Source organism: Protopterus annectens, chromosome 11.part0 (assembly GCF_019279795.1).
Source record: "Protopterus annectens isolate FY-2018-M chromosome 11.part0, PAN1.0, whole genome shotgun sequence".
NCBI classification, from domain to species: Eukaryota; Metazoa; Chordata; order Ceratodontiformes; family Protopteridae; genus Protopterus; species Protopterus annectens.
The window spans coordinates 1094311608-1094336013 of NC_056745.1; the positions used below are offsets into that span (position 1 = coordinate 1094311608).

Genomic DNA, 24406 nt, shown 5'->3' on the forward strand with positions numbered 1-24406 from the left:
CCTGCAGGACCAGGAGCTCTGAGGCGATGTTATCCTTTTTCCATGATTCTGTTTTGAACATATGTTACTAAAAGGACTTTATTTTATAGGTTCATAGGTAGGTACTAGGCTATTGGCCCTAGGGCCTATATAAGCCTAGCCAAAAAGGTACCCTGGCTTTCACCACCCAAGAAAATGATTTGCCTGTGTCCCTGTTGAGCAGAGCCACAGAAGTGATCCCCGGGGTGAATTTCCTATCTCCCATCCAATCATCAAGATTTTCTTGAAGAGTGCTAATGAGGAGCTTTGTTTGATATATATAGGTAGTTTGTTCCATAGCATGGGAAGTCTCTGGGACAGGAATCTATCCCTCCAGCATGTTCTGTTTATTGTCTTGACAAAGCTTTGGTCCCTATGGCGTGTAGCTGAAACAGTTTTATATTTATATAAGACCCCGCTGTGTTTTCTTGAAGAGAAGCACCTTAAATTCTTTTAACCTCTCTTCGCATAAATTCTTCTGTAAAACCTGAAATATGTAAGTTGCCTGTTTAAAGCTGCATTTACCCTGCATATGTAATATGCTTCTGATGGGTTTCACTAACTTCCTGAACAAAGGAAAAAATTTTTTTAATGTCTCTAGTACTCACCAACTTTCAATATATTTGTAGATCTCCGATAACCATTCCTACAGTTTTTACATGCTTTTTTTCACTTCGGGATTAGCAATACAACATCAGCTGTATAATCACTTAATCCCTTGTCACTTTCATTGATTTTATCCCCCACACCCTCTCATCCTGGAGAACAAGGACATCACTACACCCCAGTGGGCGTTTGCTGTTTAGATGTTCAATGTTGCATAGTCTTGCACTAAAACAGCAAGTACTTGCTGACTATATCAGCTGCTCAGTGAAATTATTTTCTGCAGTGGGCAACATTTATTTATTTATTTAGGTGTGACTGGGCATGCAGATCCATTTTCAGCAGAGACCCAAGGAAAAAAAGCTCCATACGAACATAATTCTGTTGATTATAGAAAAAATAATGTTACAAGAATACACAAATTTTACAAAGTTTACAGTACAGTAAAAGTAGAAAGAAAAATCATTGAGATAAATTATTAAAAGACAACTGAGATTTTGTTAACAGTTAAACCATTAGTGGTACTGGGATGGTAATAAGAAAGATTAGTGAAAAAAAAGATTACTGAAATTGGACGGATTCATTTCTGTAGTAAATAAAAAGTAAGAAAGAAATGAAAAGAGATAATTGAGGTTAAGTGGAAATATAGCTACTATAGAGGTGAGCATGAGATAGGGGTGTTAGTAGGTGTTAGCCTTTCATGGAGGCTGGGGGATTAGTCAGGATGTGTGCATGAACAAAGCCAGGATGAGGTCAGATGTTGTTTTGGTTTGTGTTTAAAACTCAGTGTGCTGCAATCCTGTTTTGGTGAGACAGGCATGGAGTTCCATTTCCTGGAGACATCCAAAAAAGTACAGAGTCCCCTACTGTGCTGTTGAATTTTGAGGGGGTTAGTTCTCCGGTTCAATCCTCGGCTGGGATGCCTTCTGCGTGGAGTCTGCATGTCCTCCCTGTGGTTGAGTGGGTTTCCTCCGGGTGCTCCGGTTTCCTCCCACACCCCAAAGACATGCTGTAGGTGGATTGGATACTCTAAATTGGCCCTAGGTGTGAGTGTGTGTGTGCCTTCCATGGAAGTTTGAGCGCCGGGTTGGCAACTCGACACTGTAAAACTCCACTGCCAATCATTAGCGCACAGGTGATCCGCTGTGGCGACCCCTAACCAGTTAAAACCGAACGAAGAAGAAGAAATAGGATGTTGTCAGATGAATGAAAACATCATTGTGGGTAGTATTGCTTGAGAAAGTTTTGTAGAGATTGGCAGGCATTGGGTTTGTAAACTATGGTATTGGTGATAAGTACCTGTTAATCATACCTCCCAACTGCCCAGATTTTCCCAGAAAGTCCACATTTTTCTCTCACATTTTTGGTCGGTTCCTCATAAAATTTGTGGTTTTCTGAATTTTTCAGACAAATCAGTGAGGACTGAATTCAATAAATAATGACAGAAATTTGAGTTTCAGACTTCATATCCTTCAGAAAATGTGCAGTGACACAAGACCTTCTAGTCTAATAACTTTCTAAGTCTATAAAAGCAACATTTAAAAACTGTCCCTATTTTTGGGGCTTTGCTCCCCATTATTTTTGGATTTGGACAGATTTAATTTGCTAAGAGGCTCAGAGCTATGTTGTTAGTATATTAGTTGATTAGGTAATTCAAGCCACTTTGTTGTTTCTAGAGCTATGCAGTGGTGAGTACAGTAAGGTATGTTACATGCAAATCTGTCTCTTTTGTCATAGCAATCTTTCATTTTATTTAATAAGGTGAAATGCAGGTTGGTAACAATGGGAGATACATAAAAAAGAGAATGGAACAGGTAGTCTGTGATTGAAGTTTTTCTGAGGAGTCAGTCAGGTGAGATCTGTTTCAGTATAGAAAACCTATTTTTTAAGCTGAATTTTTGGTTGTTGTCTATTATGAGTCTTAGCAGTTTTGAGTTGGACACAGTTTCAGTTTTGATGTTATTTGTTGATGTAATATTAAAAGAGAGATTGTTTGCTGGTTGAGATTTTGGAGTGAACAGCATTACTTATTTATGTTTTTTGGCATTTTACTTATTTTAACTGAGGAGTTGATGAGTTCATTTTCTGAAATCCTCATGCTGACATTCTGAAGTCACACACTGGACAGAGAAGATGCTTCCTGCCTCTGTTTTCCCCAATTCATCCCCCAATGCGGTGGGTATGCACAGCCTAAAAACTGCACAACAGCATATTAATATAAAATAATCATGTTACCTGACTTCATGAAAAATCTATTGGTATATTCTGGATGGCATACCAGTACATGAGGAAAAGTGGATGGGCAATATCGGGAAGGCCTTCTTGCAGATCAACAGTTGTGCACGTGCATTTGTTACAACAAATAATGAAAGAGTTTTGCAATTGTAACCGAAAGGAAGAACTCTAGATGCACAAATTAAACCCCCAGATTTAGAGTCTGTCTAAAGGCAAAGGCTTCCAAGGCACTGTTCTGAATCAGAAAGTTACCAAGGATGCTCTACTCCTAAAATCATTGCCATTGACAGCAGCATTTCCCATTGGGAGGCTATCTGCAAGAAGGCTGAAAACAATGAATTAGCACTTTACGTGGAAAGGGTTTATTTACAGTGAAGAAGACATGCAAATGGCCTATCTTCCTTCACTCATACACTCACTTTAGTTAAAAGTTCAGCTGATACTGTATAGAAAAAGTAGGAATGGGTCTCTGTCCTCTGGATTTCATTTAAAGGATACTTTTTAAACAACGTTCAATAGGGGATGTCAATTAACCTTAATAGATGCATAGTTCTTGTTTATTTCTTTAATGTTTTGGTCCTGTCTTACCTCATTTATACCAGCCTGGTCGCCAATGTCCCACATCCACACTCCTTCAATGGAGTCTGTTTCAATGTGTTTTAATGCCAGGGTCACTGTTTAGGTTTATTTTACACCACCAATAACTCTTTTGTATCTTTCAAATGTTTTCCTCCCTATCAAAGAATCATATTAACAAATTTTTTATAATGCTACAATCACACTGTACAAACCATTTTAATCTTAATCAGTATTTAGTTATGTTCTAACTCCTATTTTAAATTTTGTTTACACCAAAAGCTACTCTTTGTGGTTTTTATGGCACCAGTCATTTCAGAGTTGTTCTTTAAGCCAGTGCTGCAGTATATAAGTCATTCTGTACTCCAAAATCAAACTACATAAACTATTCACTGATAAAATGTCTAATTAGTTTACTTATGAAGAACTTTGGCATTTCCTTAGATGATTCTTTTTTATGTCAAAGTTACTGCACATTTTGTTCTAGAACCCAAATCATACTGCATTAATTGCCTTCTAGAAGAGATAATAATCTGTCATTTAATACTTTAAATGCTTTTGTGTCCACTGTCTACCAACCATTAGCCCTACCAGGATTGATCAGCCTATATGTTCCCCATTTTGGAATGGTAGTTAATTACTGAAGGCTGTCATCCAGTCAGTCATCAGAGATTTCTGGTGATGACCTAAGCTCCTTCCCCTACATTGCTAATATGTGCATTCACGCGTGTAGACCTGCTATGCCTTCCCCTCCATATAGAAAAGACACTCTCCCCTGTATGCTTTCCAGGAAGGCTACTGCTAATCGCAGTTTAGCAAAACCAACTGCACAGCCCTCCAGTCCGTATACTTCATACTGTACTCCTGCTTCACTGAGGAGGTTTGTGTCACAGAAAGCTAGACTGCATTCCTATTCCCAAGATGGCTGTGCCAGTGTCATCTGCTCACCTCCGCCCTCCCTGATTGGCTCCTCCATTAAATGCTTGCACCTTGAAGCAATCCAAGGTAGCACAGCCTCAGGGTTAGTATATAAACTCCAACTCACAGATAAAGCCTTGTGATTCTGAAGATTGCTAATGTGGTACTCAGAGCTTCAGCAGTAGCCCTATTTATACAAATATATAACAACAGTTGGCAGGAAACCAGGAAATGCAGAGAAATCCCAAACTGACACGGGGGGGGGGGGGTAAATATACTATGTTAATCTACCAGTAATGTTTTATATAAATTTCTGTTATACCAAAGCAGTGTTTATAACTTTCTTTTGCAACGGAAATCATACCCCAGCAGTTATTTCCTTGCAGCCCGAAATCATGCATAATATTCTGCACAAAGCATCTTTATGTCAAAGTCAACATATGTAAATCACGCCAACAGCTTAAAAACGACACTGCATCAAGTATTTATCTATAAAATTTATAAATAATCTGTCTGTCACTGTGTAATTATATCTGTCAGCAGTTCCTCTGCACTACATTACATGATGTAGCATGTTGGCATAAGTGACTCAAAAGGAAGCACACCTGCCTTTGAGGCTTAACGGTAGGAAGTTCAGAAGGCTAGGGATTCTATCTGTAAACCAGCTGCCTGGATACATGTTCCACTGCTGATAGCATGAGAGGTGCACTTGTCATGTGCTCTACTTTAAATGATATGTTAAACATAGGTTCCACCTGCATGAAGTATATGTAATATACCCCATGACATGAATTGAAAAGAGTGTGGGATTTTATTTAATAAAGTCATTGTCACAGAAAATATTCACATAGAATATCATTGTGGTTAATACAAATTATAAAAGGAAAAAAGAAGAAAAAAATGATAACAACAAAAAATAATTTATCCCCTACTAAAGAATAAACTATATCAAGGCAAACATGATCTTATTTATTTATTTATTTATTTATTTATTTAAATGTTATTATGATCTTACTTTCTTTAACTCTAGTCTCAAACTTCTGTTGTCATGTGATATTCAAAATGGCAACTCCTATAAATACTTTAACATAGCTTAAATACACGTCTTATCCATTCCCTGCAACTATTAACCACTTTTTGTTGTGTTGAGTAACTTCTTTTTATCCCATATTTTACCAATATATATAATAAAACACTCAGTTATCTCTGTCCCCCCAAAAAATACCTCTTTTCTCACTCTTCAACAAAACTAGTTTCCCAAATTACAGGAATTTCTTCTGTGCCCCAGACAGATTGCACATAGTAAGTATGAATACCATCTCAGTCCTCTCCTGAACATAATCCGTACCCAGTGGAACTAACACAGTCAAAAAAGTAACTTAATAAACAATTTGTCTATCTAGTTCCTTATACTACATTATAATAATTGCTTTCATGGTAAAAATCATAATGTCTACATCGGTCCTTCTAGATTCAGCAAATAATCTCTTATTACTGTGGAAATTTACCTTATACTCTATCCAGCTGAGGTATTTGAATGCACAAATCTCTCTGTACAAACAATTTATTCATCTGTCAGTAAATGGCCTTGTTATTGCCAAAATCACTCTGCAGTGTTTTACATAACTCATTTATACGTGCAAATCAAGCTACACAAATTGCTTCTGTACATGAATTACTAATGTACTGTTTTTAAATAAATTCTTACATGCATCAGTAATCAGCCTCTTTTGATGGAAAAATGTATTTTGTGAAGCTTTAAATTAATTGTTTTGTACCCAGAGTTGCTCTGCATAAGTATTCTCCCTATATATTTGCTTTTGCTGATTAGCTGCATTTTAACCAAAAAGCACTTGGGTTATGGCCCTAACTCCTTTTTAACCAAAATGCAATTAAGTTATGGCCTTAACTCCTTGTTCACAAGTTGTTGTTGTGACTACTTCCATATATTTATGCAACAGCGAAGTTCTTTCAGTCTTTTTCACCAACTATTGTTGCCTCTAGCCCTGAAATTTATACAGAAAAACAAATAATCCCCACTGCCAGTGACTGTATTCATACATGGATGGTGTCTCACACAGGATTTATTATATAAAGTCCAACAGTTAAAGTATCAACACATACATTTATAGTAAGCTTGTGCATTAAATGCCTCTGATAGACAGTGACAGACAGTAATGTCCAAACTAACATAACCACCCTGACACACACAACCTGTAGAAACTTCCTAACTAACATATCCCCTCCTAATAAATGCCCATGATACACAGGGACACAACTGGGTTGGGTTGCATGGTTAGACTTACAAAGCCCCTGGTGGTTGTTAACCTAGTATATACCTATGAACCTATGAAAATAACACCGGCAGAAAGGAAAAAGCTTCCATACTTTCTTACTTATTTGAATTTGCTTACCATGGCAGAGCACTGATGATTTCCAACCAATTTCAGTCTCAGTCTGGGGTCAAAAAATAACTACAACTACAGAAGATGGGATACCAAAATTCAACACTTTCTTGGGAATTTATGATATTGCATATCCCTCCAAACAACTTACCTAGATCCCAAATGACTATACTCATCAATATTTTTCTACTAATGAAGCTTTATATAGCTACTAACTGGCTGACTCCATCTCAAACCTCATGGGAGAATTTTAGGACCTTAGCGATAAAACACATCTTAGCCCATAAATACGTAATTAATAATCAAAACAAAAATCCATATAATCTGAAACTATTGGAACAAATCTTCAATATTATACTGGTTTAAAACATGGAATCTGAAATATTCCTTTGTTAGACATATTATAAATTACAATGCTACTTGGAACCACATTATTATAAGATACTATTCCTGGAGAAATAAGCTTTATTTGTACAATTATGGAAAGTATGGAAGCATTCATGTAAATAGTGTTTTCAGAATGTTGTTAGAAACTTTGTTTGGAAATCACCTGTATATTTCTCTATCAAATATTTTGTATGAATAAGGAGAAAAACAATAAAGAATTATTATTGAAAAAAAATAACTAAGCAGATCACAGGCATAAACCCCACCAGTTGCATATGTCATATAAAATACAACAATGAAAAACGAAGTTATAGTACACATTTGGAAAACAATTTTTCTAGAGCCTATAGTGAATACTGTACTCTAAAACTGTTAACAAATGGACAACGTGGGTCAGACATCATTTTAAATGTTAAAATGCTTATAAAAGTAGCAAAAGCAAATGTCAATAGAAACTGCTATCAGACTTTCATGTGAAGAGCACACTAGTAAGGAAGCAAGAAGGTTATCAGTGTTAAGTATGTTTTTTCTAAAACTCATTTTGTCTACAACACTAGGTGTTTTGATGTTATTACTCAGCACCTCGATACAAAAGTAAGCTGTACTATGGTAGCCAACTAAACATACCAAAAACTCTTAGCAAATATAACATAAATCACATAAAAAGTTAACTTAGCTTAAAGGATGTCCCCCTAAAAGGAATGCCTTAAATAGTTTTTTTAGTTCAGACTGTTGAGACAGATCTCACTTTTGGTCTGCAAAGCATTTCAAGAAAAGACTTCTTACAGGCTTAGCATTTGTAGAAAACTGCAAAGCAAATAATAGGACAACAGCATGTAAGATTAAAATAATTAGGCATAAAGATCAGGATCTTAAGCCATGCATATGTCATCTTACTGGAAAGTTTCTTTCCAAGACAGTTTTTTAAATTTATTAAAAATCATGGCTGTGTGAATGGCAGCACATCATATCTGTTGTGAATTCATCTGTGGTCTGTGCAAGGCAGCTAAGAAAATTAAGGGCCAGAGATATAACTCATAGATTTACCTTGGCATAGCCTCAAAAGGTGGTTGCAACCTAGGGTCAAAATGTTAAAATAGGAGTGTGAGATGCTCCCCACATAAACAAAACATATGCAGTTTATATTTTTTTTCAGTTTTTTACTATTTACTTGCATTCCACATGTATGAATGAGTGTCAGATATCTGGGTTTCAGAGATGAGTCAACCAAAACCAAATTTCAAAACTTGGTGCTTTATATATACATATATATATATATATATATATATATATATATATATATATATATATATATATATATATATGTATCTCACATGCTAGATACATAAGCCACATCAGAATCAAATGCTGTTACACATTCAGGATTATTCAACTTCAGGGTTATCAGCTATCCTGGATAAGGTATAACACATTTGAATAATACGCACTGTGGCTAACAAGCAAATAGACAAACTCTTTATCTCACATGTAAGACTGACTGAAGGAAAGAAATCATGAACAAAACCATGTTTCTTTGCCAGTTTTGTTAGCAACATGGTAGCACTAAATATTCAGTGCAAATTTGAGAAGCAAAGTAACCAAACGTATTACAGCCATTGTTACATGGGTTAGAAAACTGACAAATCACACCTGTCTCAGCCAACAGGTTATAAAGACTCTTTTGGTCTTATTTCTCTAAATTTTGTGGTGAGGAAAGAAGAATGCATGCATTAAAAAATCCGCCTTACCCAGCTGCACTGAGCAAGAAAGGGGAAGTCCTACATTTTCTTAGGTGGCAAATAACTGCAGAGTACCTCAAGTGCCCTTATTCTAAAGGAGAAATAAACTGTTACTTTGTTACTGGTAACACTGACTCCCTGAATATTACACTTTTACTAAATGAAATTATAACAATTTACTTCTGTAACAGTTTTCTGCCTGAAAGATGTCCTAAATGCTTTCCCTCTGGGTGTGTTATTACTACATCTTTTCCTGAACTTCACTTCCTTACTAAGAAAAAAATGTTGAGCCCAGTACTGAAACCAAAGACTTACATGCTCGCACTGCTATTTCCACTTGACTGCTATACAATTTTGTCAGTCTTTCAACTTTCTACCTTACTTGTTCCCTTGGGCACTCGCTGGACCTTCATGTATTAAAAGTCTTCCTGTTTACAATGATTCTTTGAACTGAATTGTGGCCAAATTTCTGTCTGGTTTTGATTCTGTGGCATTTGGCTTGAGACTGCCCCAAACCAGAAACCTATGGGACATGTTCTGCAGCCACTGAGTCAGCACAAAGAAAAACAACATCCTTATCAGTACAGTTTCTTTGCTATCATGGTAGTTAAGATACTTGCTTGCAGATATGGTGGTCTACATCGAATGGCAACTACCAGCAAGCATCAGCTATTTAGTCCAGTTCTAAAGTTCATAAAATCTCTGACAAAAACTGTCTATTTATTTAGTTATTACTTGAAGGATATCCTTTCTTGACAGAACACTTTCTAAATGCAGTTAGGAAAGAAAAGTCTACCACAGTGACCACAAGACACCCACAGGCAGCTACTGAATCAAAACAGAGAGCTCTCAATTTATTGATGAGTCTATGTTCCCATCCTCATACACAATCAAGGGTTTTGTATATTTCTTCCTACAAGAATTGGCCTATAGAAAATCAACACAAAGTTGTCAACTTGGGCATCAATCTATATCACTGACAGATTGTGATAGTTTTCAGTGCGAACACGACTGCAAATACACATTACAAAAATGAGCTTTTTGTAGGGTTGTTGGATTCAATCTTCATGACACTGTGTGGAGTGTGGTAATCTCGAATGATTCTAAAGTTGGACCAGTGTGTGTGTGTGTGTGTGTGTGTGTGTGTGTGTGTGTGTGTGTGTGTGTGTGTGTGTGTGTGTGTGTGTGTGTGTGTGTGTGTGTGTGTGTGTGTGTGTGTGAGTGTGTATACATATGCGCAGTATCTGAGAATTCACTGTTTGCTCTGCAGTAAAACTGTAAAAAATGGCCATCTGTATAACCTAAACAAAAATGCAACAAGCTGCCAGTTTACATGAGTTTTAACTTAGCTAACTGACTTGCGCTCAGGAAAATGCAGAATGCAGCTGTGGTTTATTGTATCAATCCTAGTCCCTCAGAGTGTCACTCATTTTCTTTTACCTTAACTGAGCTATAATGTATGACAGTGACAGCATAATGAGCTAAATGAATTAAGAAATATTTAGTTATGTGTTACTGGGGGACTGTACTTTCTACGAAATGTCACTACAAATGGCTAATTAAAATATCTCTCCCTCATAGCTTGTGGCATTGAATGCACAATGCATTGGCCTGCTTCCAGTTGAAGCGCCCACCCATCAGTTTGGCACACTGTTTAAATTGCCAATTCAAGACTTTTCAGTAACTTTCTGTGCTATTGTTAATAATGTATTAAGTAACTCTGAATTCAGTGCTATGAAATATATTCTTTATTTGTGCACTTTTTCTGAAAATAATATTCGTGGTGTTCATTTAAAGTCATATTGTATAATACATTTGATCCTGTGCTATTAATGTAGTCATCATTAGAATTATGACTGTTTTGACATTTTTTTTTCTTTTGTTCTTTTCCAGGAATGCATAATTGAAAACAATGTAATATTACAGGCTGATTTTTGACTGCCTAAGCCTGACTGGCTTCCCTGTCATAACACAAGAAAAGCTTTTAAACTATGCCAGCTTAAGCTAACCCCATAATGGCACATGCTACCCTTACAATAGTGGGACTGTATGACTCCTGTCAATTAATAATCCTTGTGACAGTAATTTAGTTTTTTTTAGATAACCTATAAAGGAACCATCATCGTTTTATGTAATGCATTAAATTTTGATATGAAATATTCATTCCTTTTTCAGTGGTCCATTTGATTCCATGATGTGCATTTCAATACTACTCCATGAGAAGAAATACATTTAGCAGTCATGTTTCCCATGTTTATCCCTGTCATGACATACTACAGAAATAAGAATTGCAAAGTTCTAAACAACAAGTAAAAGGTTGTATGCACTCCACCACGGGCTTAGTCCTTAATCACTTCCCTCTGTCCGTGCATTATAATGATCTAATGCACACAGTTTTGTACTTTACTTCCTATGCATCATGTTTGTTACTATAAGCCCCTTTCTGTTAGGTGTTATTTTCACAGCATTATACTGATCAAAGTATTGATACAGCTACTGGTCTTGTCCTCACCAAAAGGTTTTTCCACATAAAGTTAATGCTAGAAGCACCGTTTAACAGTAAAAAGAAAAGATGAGGGATGTGACCTCAACAATGAAAAAGAAAAGAAACAGTCACAATGTGTTTTTTCTCAAGCTACAAAAACTACATCTACTTCACAAAACTTCTGTAATAGATGGCAGGAAAAGGACTGATTAAATTATCAAAAAAGGGATGAATGAATGAGTGCTACTCCCATGTGATGCATACAACAAAATAGCTAACATAAATATGTCAACATGCAGAGGTTTAGCAGTCTAGCATAAACTTTCCAGTGTAAAGAAAAAAAAACACTTGCCAGTGTAGAAAATGTGTCTTTCCCTTTAAACAAAATTATTTTTTCACCAAATTGCTATTTTTAACCAATTCACAAGAGCAGCTTGGAACTTGGTGTTAGACTGAAGCCAAGAAAAGAAACTCTGTACTGAGAGTACATTTTGAGAAAATACCTTTAAGAACCTACCTGAGCATGTGTGCGACATTGAAGACAACGTCAAACTCTGTGCTGTCAAGTTCTGCTGCTTTCTCAGCCATTTCTGCTGCTTCTGACAGGCGGGATTCTTCCAACAGAAACTGGCCTACAGAAAAGACAGTAGCAAGGCGTCAGCCTGGACATTCACCATATCACAGAGAAAGTATGACGGTTTTCAAAACCCCCTATCTCCTAATTAACATTCCAGACAGAATAATCTTTCTTAAAATTGTTCTTTTAAGGTATTTCATTTACAACTTTTTTGTGTGTGTGTGTGTCTGTGTGTGTGTGTGTGTGTGTGTGTGTGTGTGTGTGTGTGTGTGTGTGTGTGTGTGTGTGTGTGTGCATGTATGTTTGCACACATAGTGGCAGTTTAATTTAAAAAAAAAATATATATATATATATATATATATATATATATATATATATATATATATATGTATAAAGTTGCACAGTGTATGTTGTTTATACTGTACCCAAGGTGGGTTCTTCACTTTTTTCCTTTCTTACATTAAAATTTTGTTGTGAGTGTCGTGACTATACACAAAAAATACACATTTCAATTTGAATAAAATAATGATAGCATGGACTAACGAGTGGATTAAGCATTACAAACACACAGATATCCCTTCTCTGCCCACCTACAGAGGACTCTTTTCTGTCTTTTCCCTCCATATAGAAGCATCATCATCTATAAATATACTCAGTCCATGAGTCACCCCTTCTGACGTATTAAAGATGAACAGTTTAAATAGTGAGGGCCCCAACATTTGCCCTTGCAATATTCCACAGCTCATTTATCTGAACCCTTATAGATATCTGCATATGTGTGACTCTTCAAGTTCTTCCTCAGAGCAATTCCTAACTAGTTCACACTTGTCAACTTTATTCCTAGTCATTCAGCTTACTATGTAGTCTTCAGTGTGGTACTGAGTCAAACGTCTTATAATCCAAAAGGACCACATTTACTGCATTGCCCTCATCTAGTTCTGCTGTTTTCCAGTCAAAGAAATGCATGATGTTTAACTGACAAAAAAATTGCTGGCGGTGAAGCCAAACTGGTTTGGGTCATGAAGCTGTTTGTCATTTATAAAGACATTAAGTCAGTTTTACAGGATTATCAACATAATTTTCCTAGCTGCTAAGTTTAGGTAACAGGCCTGCAACAATCTGAACTGCTCCTGCTACCAACCATCAACAAGGTAATAAGTAAAGGTTTTTTTTTTCAGTTTCTCCATCACAAATGAGGCCCAAGACTGAAGTTTCTGAACGTATGAAAAATGAACTGGTAATCCACCACTTAAACAGTATATTGTGGAATTTGTAGCGCCCTTTACCACTTTTGGCAATGGGGGCTGTATTGCCATATCCCTGCTGACTATATAAACTAACATCAAGGTCACTACAGATCAGAGTAAGGAGGATATTTCAAGATTTCACACAGTATATATTCCCTTTGTTGAAATCTCTCATCATTCAAATGAATGCAAATTATAGTCCTTGGAATTTAAACAGGTATATGTTTGCCATTCAGTTTGTACTTCTTCACTGGCTAGAGATCTGCTCAAGATTTTTTTAACTGGTTCTCTCAGGGTATTTACTAGGTTTTTGAGTATTTTGCTGGTATAACATCAATATCCTGTGAACTGTCCTCCTGTACAATGATCAGTTCCTTTTCAGTTTTGCCCACATTACTGGCCATCCTATCTTTCACCTCTCTCTACATTCTTTCCCTTCCAGAATAGTACCTTTCCCTTTTTTGGGAATGTCAGCATTGTCCTTGTAATTTCCAACATCCCCTCCATCCTTGATCAATGTGTTTAGGTTGGTGTCCCCCTTTTTCTCTACAATTTATCTGAAAACCTCTCGCCTTCATTGTTTACCCCACACACAAACACACATACGCATGCGCGAGCCCACACACAGACATACATCTCTTTAGCGTCTAGTCTCCAAATCTCGATACAGTGCTGCTTATCTTCCACTGCCCCTCATTATTCTCACCATATTAATGCCTTTTAGCTCTTGAGAATAATCTTCAGCTTCATGATCAACATCTTTTGTTTCCTCCTGAGCTTTACCTTTCTTCTCCTGGGGAAACATATTTGCATGGCTTCCAGAATAATGTCTCTGAATCTTCTCCAGAACTTGCTCACCCCTTCCACTTGTTCCCGCTGTCACGGTTCCTTTTGTAGACACCCCCCCCCATCTAGCTGCTTATACCATATGCCTCTGCAGTCCCAGTCAGCCTCACTTTCTCTTGGGTTTACACTACCTTTCCGAAGGTGAACCACACTCTGGGATGGTCATTCTTGGGCAGTGAAGAGCTAACAACCATATTGTAAATGCCAGACAAGCTCATGAGAATTAAGTTTAGAAAGTTGTTTAGCTGGTACCTTCTTGTACCAACTGACCAAATTATTTGGCTCCTGAACCTCTGTCAGAATTCCATCTCTCTTTCCATTGTAGAAGAATGAGCTCAGCCTTCCGAGCAGAGACTGAGATCTTCTATCACCATCACCTTTTACTCTACATAGCTATCCATCAACAGACTGTCATTCTTCTGTGAAGTGGATTGTAGATGGTGTGCAGCCACCAGTGTTTCAAACAACATGCCCACAGACTGACTACCAACATACTATCTTCATAATTTCCATTCTGCCCTGCTCCCCCCTCTTCCTCTATCACCTTGCAATGTATTCCATCTCCGCCTCCTACATAAATCACCGCTGCTGCTACTGTACCTTTCTGTTCCTGTCAGTACTGAGAATATGATAGCCTGGAACCAGCTATCACAGTATCTCTCTCTTTGCTTACATCTTTGTGCTGCTAACAATATCTATCATATTAGAATCCAGGAAAGTCTGCAGTTCTGCACTTTTTACCAGGCTTCTGGCACTGCAAAGGATAAACCATCACCTTTTTGTGTTAGTAGCATAAACATGGCACATTACACTTTACTCTTCCAAGCACAGGTATTCATCCTATGAAATCATCAGGCATTTTGTTTATTGAGTTAAGTTTGTTGATTAGAGTAGTGGACTAATCCAAGGCTGACCCATTTCACTCAAATCCTGGGAGTCAAAATACATGAGAAAGGTAATGCAATAGATAAACTAGGAAATAATGTGAAATACAGTGCTGATAATTTAGATTTTAATAGTCTATCATTAACAGCATAGGAACTATGACACGTTTAACATACGTCTTCTGACATTTTTAACATATTCACAGTAGTGTAGTTTAGATAGATGCAAACTAAACATATATACACAGCTTGAATGATACATGGGAGATTGAGTAGATGCTGGTTAGTTATCAAGGGTGGGATGCTAGATGGAGGTCTGCTGGAAGAGTTAGCTTAGTGGGTGGGATGGTGATAAACAGAATTAGGGCAGGTGGTGTATTAGTTGTGGGTTAGGAAGACTAGTTACATGTATATTTCTTACAGGTTAAGTCTAAGTAGTGTGTGGGAGACTTGGTAAGTTCATGTTATTGGAGGATTAGTGAAACATGTATATGTGGACCTGTGTCTTAGGTGGTTGAGGAGTTCATATCTGAATGCAGTATATAAGGCTGTGCTGAAGATATTAGTTGTGAGTGTGTTCCATAGCTTAGGTGCCAGAACCAAGAAAATATGTTCTGTGGAGGAAAATGAGTTTCTAGGTCTAGCAAGTACTTGGGCATTATTGGTTTGTGAATAAAGTCAGTATGGGGTCTCTTTGATGGTTAGGCTGTTGCTGAGAGGGAGTTGATTTCACTAAAGAGAGTTGTGTAGATAAGGCAGAGGGGAATCAGGTCTGGGAGCCATATGGTTCTCTGGAGAAAGATACAGTGATGTTAATTCAGAAGCAAGCTGAGAGATATTATCTCCAGTATGTCCTGGGTATACCCTGAAGCCTGCTGCCAGTGGTCTATTCCTAGAACACCTCCTGTGGAAGAAGACTGAGGGCATTGTCTTTTAGTATCCCAATCCACCTAAATTGACTTCTCTCAATCACTGCCTCCTGGGCCACCAAGCTCATCAATCTGCCACAGAGAGTGAACCCAGCAACCCTATAAAGAAATGTCATTTCTGCCACTTGTTTGCATCATTAGTCTTATCTTTTGTGTCACTATCTAAAGGCTGGAGCTGTGGGTGAGTGTGAGGACCAATAATGACCAGTAAACTGAGAGCTTTGTCCTACAATTCATATCTCACCTTATTACCACAGTCTAGTATCATGCTGGCAGCACTGCTGCAGATGCACCTACCAGTTGGTCCATCTCCCAGGTTCAACTACAGCCACCAAATAAACAACATCCTAGGATGATACATACACTACCCTACATAAAGTAGCTCTTCCATCCTCATGTGCAGAGACCATAGTGATATGTTCATAGTGATACGTTTATTGATTAGTATTAGGCTAACTGTCCTTGTGAGCCATTTTGAGCCTAGCCAATTACGCATGTGAGAATCAAACCCTGCACTTTGTGTTTGCAAGGTAAACACCTTAACCATTATGCCAGCCTCCCACTCAAACATTAAGGCAATCTGCGGTTAATGATTATATTGATCATAGAAAAAAAAAAATTACCCCTCCCAAGTCTCAAACCCAGGACTCTGTCAACTACAATATAGTGCATTAGTCCACTCAGCTCTAAACAATCACCCCTGCCAAGTCTCGAACCTGGGCCTCTGTCAACTACAGCATAGTGCATTAGCTCACAAGACCACTCAGCTCTTAAATATTCACCCCTGCCAAGTCTGGAACACAGGACCCTGTCAACTACAACACAGTGCATTAGCCATTAGGCCAATTAGTCTTTTCTGGCAAAGAAACATGTCACCTGATTTGAAAGTAACAATTTTGATTGAAACCATTTCATACTGAGCTGTAAAGCACTCCAGCACATGCTAGAGACTATAGTCACTTGATGCCAAGGAGACAACATCATTTAGAATCTGATGCAACTCTCATGAGCTCTAAATGGATATTCGCACAATGCCAGCTGTGCACTGACAGCATTGATAGTGTACTGATGGAATTCACTAAAATAAAAAGTTACAAGCTACACCTTTAGAAGACTCTCTAGTTCACTGTGAATATACTGTGGAAGTACTCTTGTTCTGTAAATACTGGGACAAAATGACAAGCAGTGTTGGCCACAGGGCCTGTACTGTTTTGGTACCTCCCACAAGATGTTTCAGGAGACATGGTTATATACCTTCTTAAGGTACACAAAACACATGTAAACTGCACTAAAAGACGTTCATAACCCCTAAAATGTCCACATAAGGACAGAGGGGTGAGCCACCATTTTACGCAAACTACTGAATGCATACCGCTCCTCCTGGATCAGAGACTCAGCTATTAAATGAAATCTCCTTTCCAGCATCATGGAGAAATATTCTCCTGGGAGAGTAAATAGCATAATTCCTTTATTAGTGGAACACATCTTCCTGTGCAAATTCTGAAAATAGGGACCACTATCTCAGTTTGCTAGCCCACAAGTAATGTTCCCCATCTTCCACTCAAAAAAGGAAAGGAACATTAAGCACATGACATCCCAGCAGTACCCAGTACTTTCAGCAGTTCTAGATGAAAATCATCTACTCTCACATCCCTGATCCAACAGAACTGTTAATTGCCACAGTGACCTCACCCACAGAAAGGAATCCAATCTCACCATTTACTTCTGGCACAGCCTCTGCTAAACACAGAATGAACATTACAGTCAGGACTTTGTAATCAAAACTGCTACTTCCACCTTCTAGCAATGCTCCAGCCAAGCTCAATATTTTTTCACCCTTGTTGAGTATAGCATGGGTAATATTCTGTGGACCTTCCACAAGTTTGCCAAAACCACTTTTAGGTTATCCAGAAGTCACTTTCCATGGTCTTGCAAAACTGCTCCAAGAAGAACTTAGCTCCTTTCTATTTGTGACTGCTAAAGCTTCTGCCTTCCTGGCCTGTCAGTTCCAATCAGTCAAATCTGATGAAATCCCCCTGCATTACATAAAAAGTCTCTTTCTCACGTGACCATTTCCTTCACAGCTAGAATCAATTTACGGGTACTCTGGTTACAGCTAATGTAAGCACTGGTCATCTTTTACCCACAGTTTCCTGCCACCTCCTGAAGTACTAAGGTCTTTTTCGGGGTAAGTGCAAATCCTTGCCATCTTTGAGGTGACTCCATATCCCCCACCTCACTTTGGTTGGCTCCACATCCCCACCCACTCTTTGTATGAAGGAGAATTTTTTCAAGAAGTGGAAGATGACCTCAACCAGAAAGAAAGAGCATTCTCCAGACATCATCACTATACATTTCAATTTTCTGTGTCTCTCTAGCCACCATCCCATTTAGTTGGCAGAGTTTACCACCAGCTTGTGATCAGTTTACATCTTGAAAACTCTCTTGATCTGAGATACCAGAACACCTAAGGCCTTACTACATGTTTTCACTCAATAAGACCGAATGCCAAAAGACTTAAAGCCAAATAGAATAGAATTTGACTGAAACAGATTTTTCTGAAAGAAGAATAAGAAGAAAGCCCCCCACACACACACTAATATATTCTTACACTGAAGTTGCAACATTTTGCATTAAGAGAGAAATGTTTGACTTTGTAGAGAAATCATTAAAAAGTCCATCACCACTATCTGTGGTTTTGGACTGAAAGTGCGTTAGTAGTAACAGGAGTACACATATGTACTATGCTGTACATTTTTTTTATTGTAGTGAATTTTTCAAGAAATAATTTTTAGTCCCTTGGTTTTTGTTAAATAGCATTCAGTTTACTTAAGAAAAGTTGATAACACAAACACAACCTTCGACTTATGGTGCTCTGGCACCCAAACAGACATATGAGTAAGCCCCCGTTCAAACACATTACTTGTTATGGATAATCCACAATTAGCAGATAACATCCAATAAACAATTCAACACTCACGTTTAGCTCATGAAATCTTTTCCTCCCTCTCACACCCCACCAGATACCGCCATCATTTTCCATATGACCATTGATGTTTCCCAGTGGAACTACAGAGTCAGTACAAGGTACCCAAGCAAGAAATACACCCACAGTCAACAAGAAGGTTAAACATCCCAAGCAAACACCCATTATGTTATGTTACGTGCACATGCAAAAAACAGGCAAAGTTTTCCTTTCTATAACTTCCAGTCAGACTGAGCAAACCACTCACCTTATGCTACAAAATCTATCCTGGTTCAGCCCTATGAAACAGAGGGATGATGTCCTGATGGGGGTATGGGCTAAAGTGGACAAAATCACCTCGCCTATCCTGGGGAGATGGAGGAGGTCTGTCCTGCCACATTATTGAAGCCTAGTGATTGGTAGCAGGTCACTTGTAGATCAGGTTAGGGAAGGCTCTTGCTGTTCAGAGGTGCATGGACCACTGAGTCAGGGATGATGTCGACTGAGACATGCACATCATTTCCCACCCAGGGTGTCATTGTGAGTAAGCCTGACATTTACAGAAGGGGTTTAGAAGGGATGATTATGGAACCTCTTTAGGACTGGAACACTTACCTGCTCCTTAATTCCCAACTCTTGCCTCAAGGGAAATGAATGGGCAGATAAGGAATAAATGGGCCAGAGGATTCTATTCCAGTTCCAGGATGCCTGGATTTTTGTCCCAAGAGGAACAAATGACCTAAACAGGGAGCAGCTGGGGAATCCATTGAGCCAGGTCCTGTAAGAAAAAATTAGAAATCCAATTACATGATGCCACATGGTGGTATTGTGCATGTTCGCATACCCATGCAAGGCCTCTACCAAGGGGAAACTTCAAGAAAGGAAAAATAGCAATCCTCTAGTCAAGAAGTCTACCTCCAGAATCAATTCTGTCTCTTGAGATAAGACCAATGATAGCCAGTTGGTAATTTTCAGCTTTTCATACAAGTACTGTCTACATACTAAGCAGAAAGATGATATGATAGACAATATCTTAACAGCCAGTTTCCATTGCCTGAATCAAGTCCATACTAACCTGCCCTGCTCCTTCCTGCCACTTAAAAGGGACTATATCCCACATTCACAGGCATTTCAGCCAAAATTCAACCAGTAAATATGGATCAATTAGCCACCATGCACTCAAGAGCTGATACTACTATTAGGCCTGATGGCAGTTTATACTACCATCAAGCCTGGCACCAGTGGTGTGACCTGGCATCCTAGTTCTGGGCATGACTATCTAATTCTTTATTTGAACCATCCAAGAGGTCAACATTTTGAAGTGTTCTTTGGGTGGCCTCTCAACTTAGACCAAATTAGCAATGGTGACCCTAAAAAACATAAAGCATGAAACATAACATACATCTAAGGATCAAATGGGCAAGGAACCCCCCCTATATAAAATGATTATGACTTCAGAGGTGGGGCTATAAATCATATTTCAACTAAGGGCGCTCTTTAGGAGTTGTTCACACTCATAAATCTGAGAATCCAGTAATTTAGTGTGAGTTGTTTTGCTGAGACTTGACTTTGCAACATGATACCATAACGCACTTCTTAACTCATCAGGGATACTTCAATAATGAGTAAAACTTTCTATATTATAAAGTTCAACAAACTGTAATTATTGCACATCAACAAATGCTAATGAGCATTCTTTTTTCAAAGGGTTCATTTCCCACAACTCATTCATTCTATCAGAAAGTATTCCTTCAGAAGCCAACCCATTTAGCTCGGGAAATATGTTTTTATAAGCTGGTCTAATACATTCTCTCTGACAACTCCACCCTTTAGATTCCAGCCAAGCACAAACTACTGCAAAAACCCTTTGATGTATTTTCTCAAACGTTAATTAGATGTATTATGAATATATTATTTAATGCTCTCGTACTGAGAAGTTTTGCTGATATATTTGCTATGAAAACATTTACTATATTACTTTGCAAATATGTAATTTAAGACTAAGCTATAAACAATTTAACTAACTAGAAAGTTGATTTTCTTCACTATAAATTCATATATTTCAGTTTAAAAAAGGTAGAGCAAGTTCAAATGTATTATAGTTATGAGAAGTCAGTTTAGAAAGTTAATCAGTTACTTAGTTTTGGAAACAGGGTTGTCCAGCAAAGTTCAGACTTATTTATTTAATTAATTATTAGTTGAGATTTCCTGAGCAGCTTAGGCAGTAAAACTCAGAAACACTACAAGTTGTTGTTGTTGTTGTTGTGTCTTTCGGCTTTTCCCGGTTAGGGGTCACCACAGCGGAACTCTGGTCCGCTAATGATTGGCAGAATCAAACAGGACAACGTCTTACTGTGAGGCAACAACGCTACCGCAGCACCACACTACAAGTAACAGCAGAAAATCCATAACATTTTAATATGTAATTAACGTCACAAATAAAAAATGAATACATTAATGATGATAATAATGTGTAAGCAAATAAATACAATGTATTGAAAGTACAGATCAATAATTTTGTTGTATTCTTCTTTCGGCTTTTTCCGGTTAGGGGTTGCCACAGTGGATCACCTGTCTGCTCATGATTGGCAGTGGAGTTTTACAGTGTCAAGTTGGCAGCCCGGTGCCCAACCTTCCACAGAAGGCACACACATGCATGCACTCATGCCTAGGGCGACTTTAGAGTATCCGATCCACCTACAAAATGTCTTTGGGATGTGGGAGGAAACCGGAGCACCCAGAGGAAACCCACATGACCACAGGGAGGACATGCAGACTCCACACAGAAGGCACAATAGCCGAGGATCGAATCAGAGAACCTCTTGCTGTGAGGCGGCAATGGTAACCACTGCACCACCACAGCCTTTCATTGTATTAATGACTTAAAATAATGTTACACTACTAATTAATATAAATATATATCAATCATTCTCCGTTGTTACTGCTAAGGAACAATAAACAATCCTACTTGCAGCACACCTCATGAAAATCTTTATTTATAATTCACACATTGTTTTAAATCAAAATTTTACACTGAATAATATGTATATATAATCTGTATAATATGAATACATACTTACTCAACCAGACAAATGGTATCAACTGAATTCCAGTGATGCAGATGACCTGCCTGCAATTTATCACGTCACCAGACAAAGATGGGAAAGGTGACAGTGCTTCAATTGACATGATCTCTCCCCAGTATATTACATGTCATAACAAGACAAGGAGGAAAAAGGTAAGAAGCATCAGCAAGCTCTCTGAACCAGAACTCAGATCAACCACTATAGCAGTTACAAAGACACAGTTAGGAATTGAATCCAAGCCCTCTAAATTACATTTTTTGGCTGTCCTACCAATAAGATATTGATTGATACAACTGAAATCTGTTTTTGGTACTGATTTTTCAAAACCAAAATCCAAAGTGTTACGAATAAATTCTGGTAGTGGTAAGGTTGACAAGCACTGGAAAAAGTGTTATGCATAATGGTGGATGTAGAGAAAATGTGGAATTTGTGTAGAATAATATATAAAGAATGTCTATGATGAGATTAAATTCATTACATCTTTTTTAATTAGGAACAATTCATATTGCAATTTTGTAATTATTTGTGGCACACCTTGAGATAAGACTGATAAGACAGTGTTGCCAGCCAGGAACCTATTTAAGCCAACACGCATAGCAACCCTTTAAGTCAGAGCACAGTATTGTCTGCAGTTTTGTGTGGAATGCCATAATGATCACCAAGGATTAACAGATAATAGTTTTCATAGCTTTCAATTTCTTAGTGCAAGACAACTGGACAAAGCCCAACATAATGGGGGACAATGACCCAGAAATAGGTACAGATTTGACATATTTGCTCTTTAGAAATGTACTAGAATAACAAGAGGTTTGTGTTAAGATACATTTTCTGAAGGATTTGAAGTCTGAAACTCAACTGTACATAATTATTGACTCACATCAGTCCTGAGATCATCCCAGTGATATGGCAGAAAACCACAAAATTGATAAGGAACACACCAAAAGATATAAGGCAAAAATCTAGACATTCTGCAAAAACCTGGACAATTGAGAGGTATTATAGTTATGTATACGGTCCAAGCACAGTACAGGACAGTGTATACAGTGCAGAGTATTGTGAAATCCCATTCCTGGAATTCTGTACCAAAGTCGTGCAAATGATCTATAACGGTACATGGACTGCCATGTAATATAAACACTCTGGAGTAGTGTGTGTATTGAATAGGGACACACAGATGAATTGCAGGAATGAACACAGGGAAAGAGGACAGGTAAAACAACCTAATGTACAGCAGATGAGGGCATGACAATGGAAGATAGATGTAGCAGCAACACCAATCACATATCAATATGGTACAGTAGGGACTGCACAGTGAAAATGTGTACCATGTGACTGTCACGCAAGGTGACATAACAATGGGTAAAAAGTCCATGTGAGATAAGCATCCTTATATGAATAATGCAGATGACATTTTTCAAGGATGTTATATACAATTGGGACAGAGTGTATATTGTAAAGCTGTGCAAAGTGTGTAATCTCAGTGGAGGTGTCCAGCAGGTAAAGGCTCATGGAAAACATTAAAAGAACCAACCACAATCATACACAATATCAGAATAATACCACCACTAATCCTATGTGTCTGACATAACGTAAGTGATTTAGAGTGATCAGAGATGATTCTGTACAAACAAACTTGTACAGCTATTATGACATGTCCTCACTCTATGAAAGTAATCATGCACGCTGTCCTGGCACTGTAACATCTGCTGGAGGTGTTAGGAAGGACACTGCTATACCTGTATGCGACATTATGATTAATACAGGCGAGTTGACTGGTATGCATGGCATATATATCTATATATCTGTATCTATATCTATATATATATATATATCTGTATATATGTAGATATATATATATATATATGTATATATATATATATATATATATATATATATATATATATATCTAAAACTGTTAAACTTCCAATACCTTTACATAAAAATAAAAATGCGAAGTACTTCAAAGGAGCAGGTGTCAAGCTTTCGTTCTTTATTAGTAAGAAGAACTTCATCAGATAAACTGTTTAGTGTCAGAACAATGGTATACGTATGCTTGAAAAAAGGCTGATCCAACAGTTAACATGTCCAATAATTACTAAATGAAATGATAACAATATATAACACGTACAAAAAGCCCAATCAGCATTTAAATCACATTGGTTGCTGTGGAAACCAGATAGTAACTACAGATCACCATTAAAGCTTTTGACAGATCAAATATAGCAACAGTGTGCAAGTGAAATATGAAACCATACTGAAAGAGAACTAGGTACCTTCGTTGAAGGTTGTGCGTCAGGCCTGGCAAGCCGGTACGTAAAAAGCAACTGCCAATCATTAGGGGACAGGAGTTCCGCTGTGGCGACCCCTAGCCGGGAAAAGCCGAAAGACACAAACTGAAAGAGAACTAGGTGTGATTTAAATGCTGATTGGGCTTTTTGTACATGTTTATTGTTATCTTTTCATTTACTAGTTATTGGACATGTTAACTGTTGGAGCAGCCCCTTTT

General features: G+C 37.8%; 1 protein-coding gene across 1 annotated transcript in view; it reads right to left on the bottom strand.

The window, feature by feature from the left end:
* TMTC2 (transmembrane O-mannosyltransferase targeting cadherins 2) overlaps positions 1–24406 on the bottom strand; it is a 1891588-nt gene that overhangs the window by 394843 nt on the left and 1472339 nt on the right. Inside the window, exon 10 of the mRNA XM_044088436.1 lies at positions 11884–11998. Within this exon, the coding sequence (XP_043944371.1) occupies positions 11884–11998 (115 nt within the window). The remainder of the gene's footprint in view (positions 1–11883; positions 11999–24406) is intronic.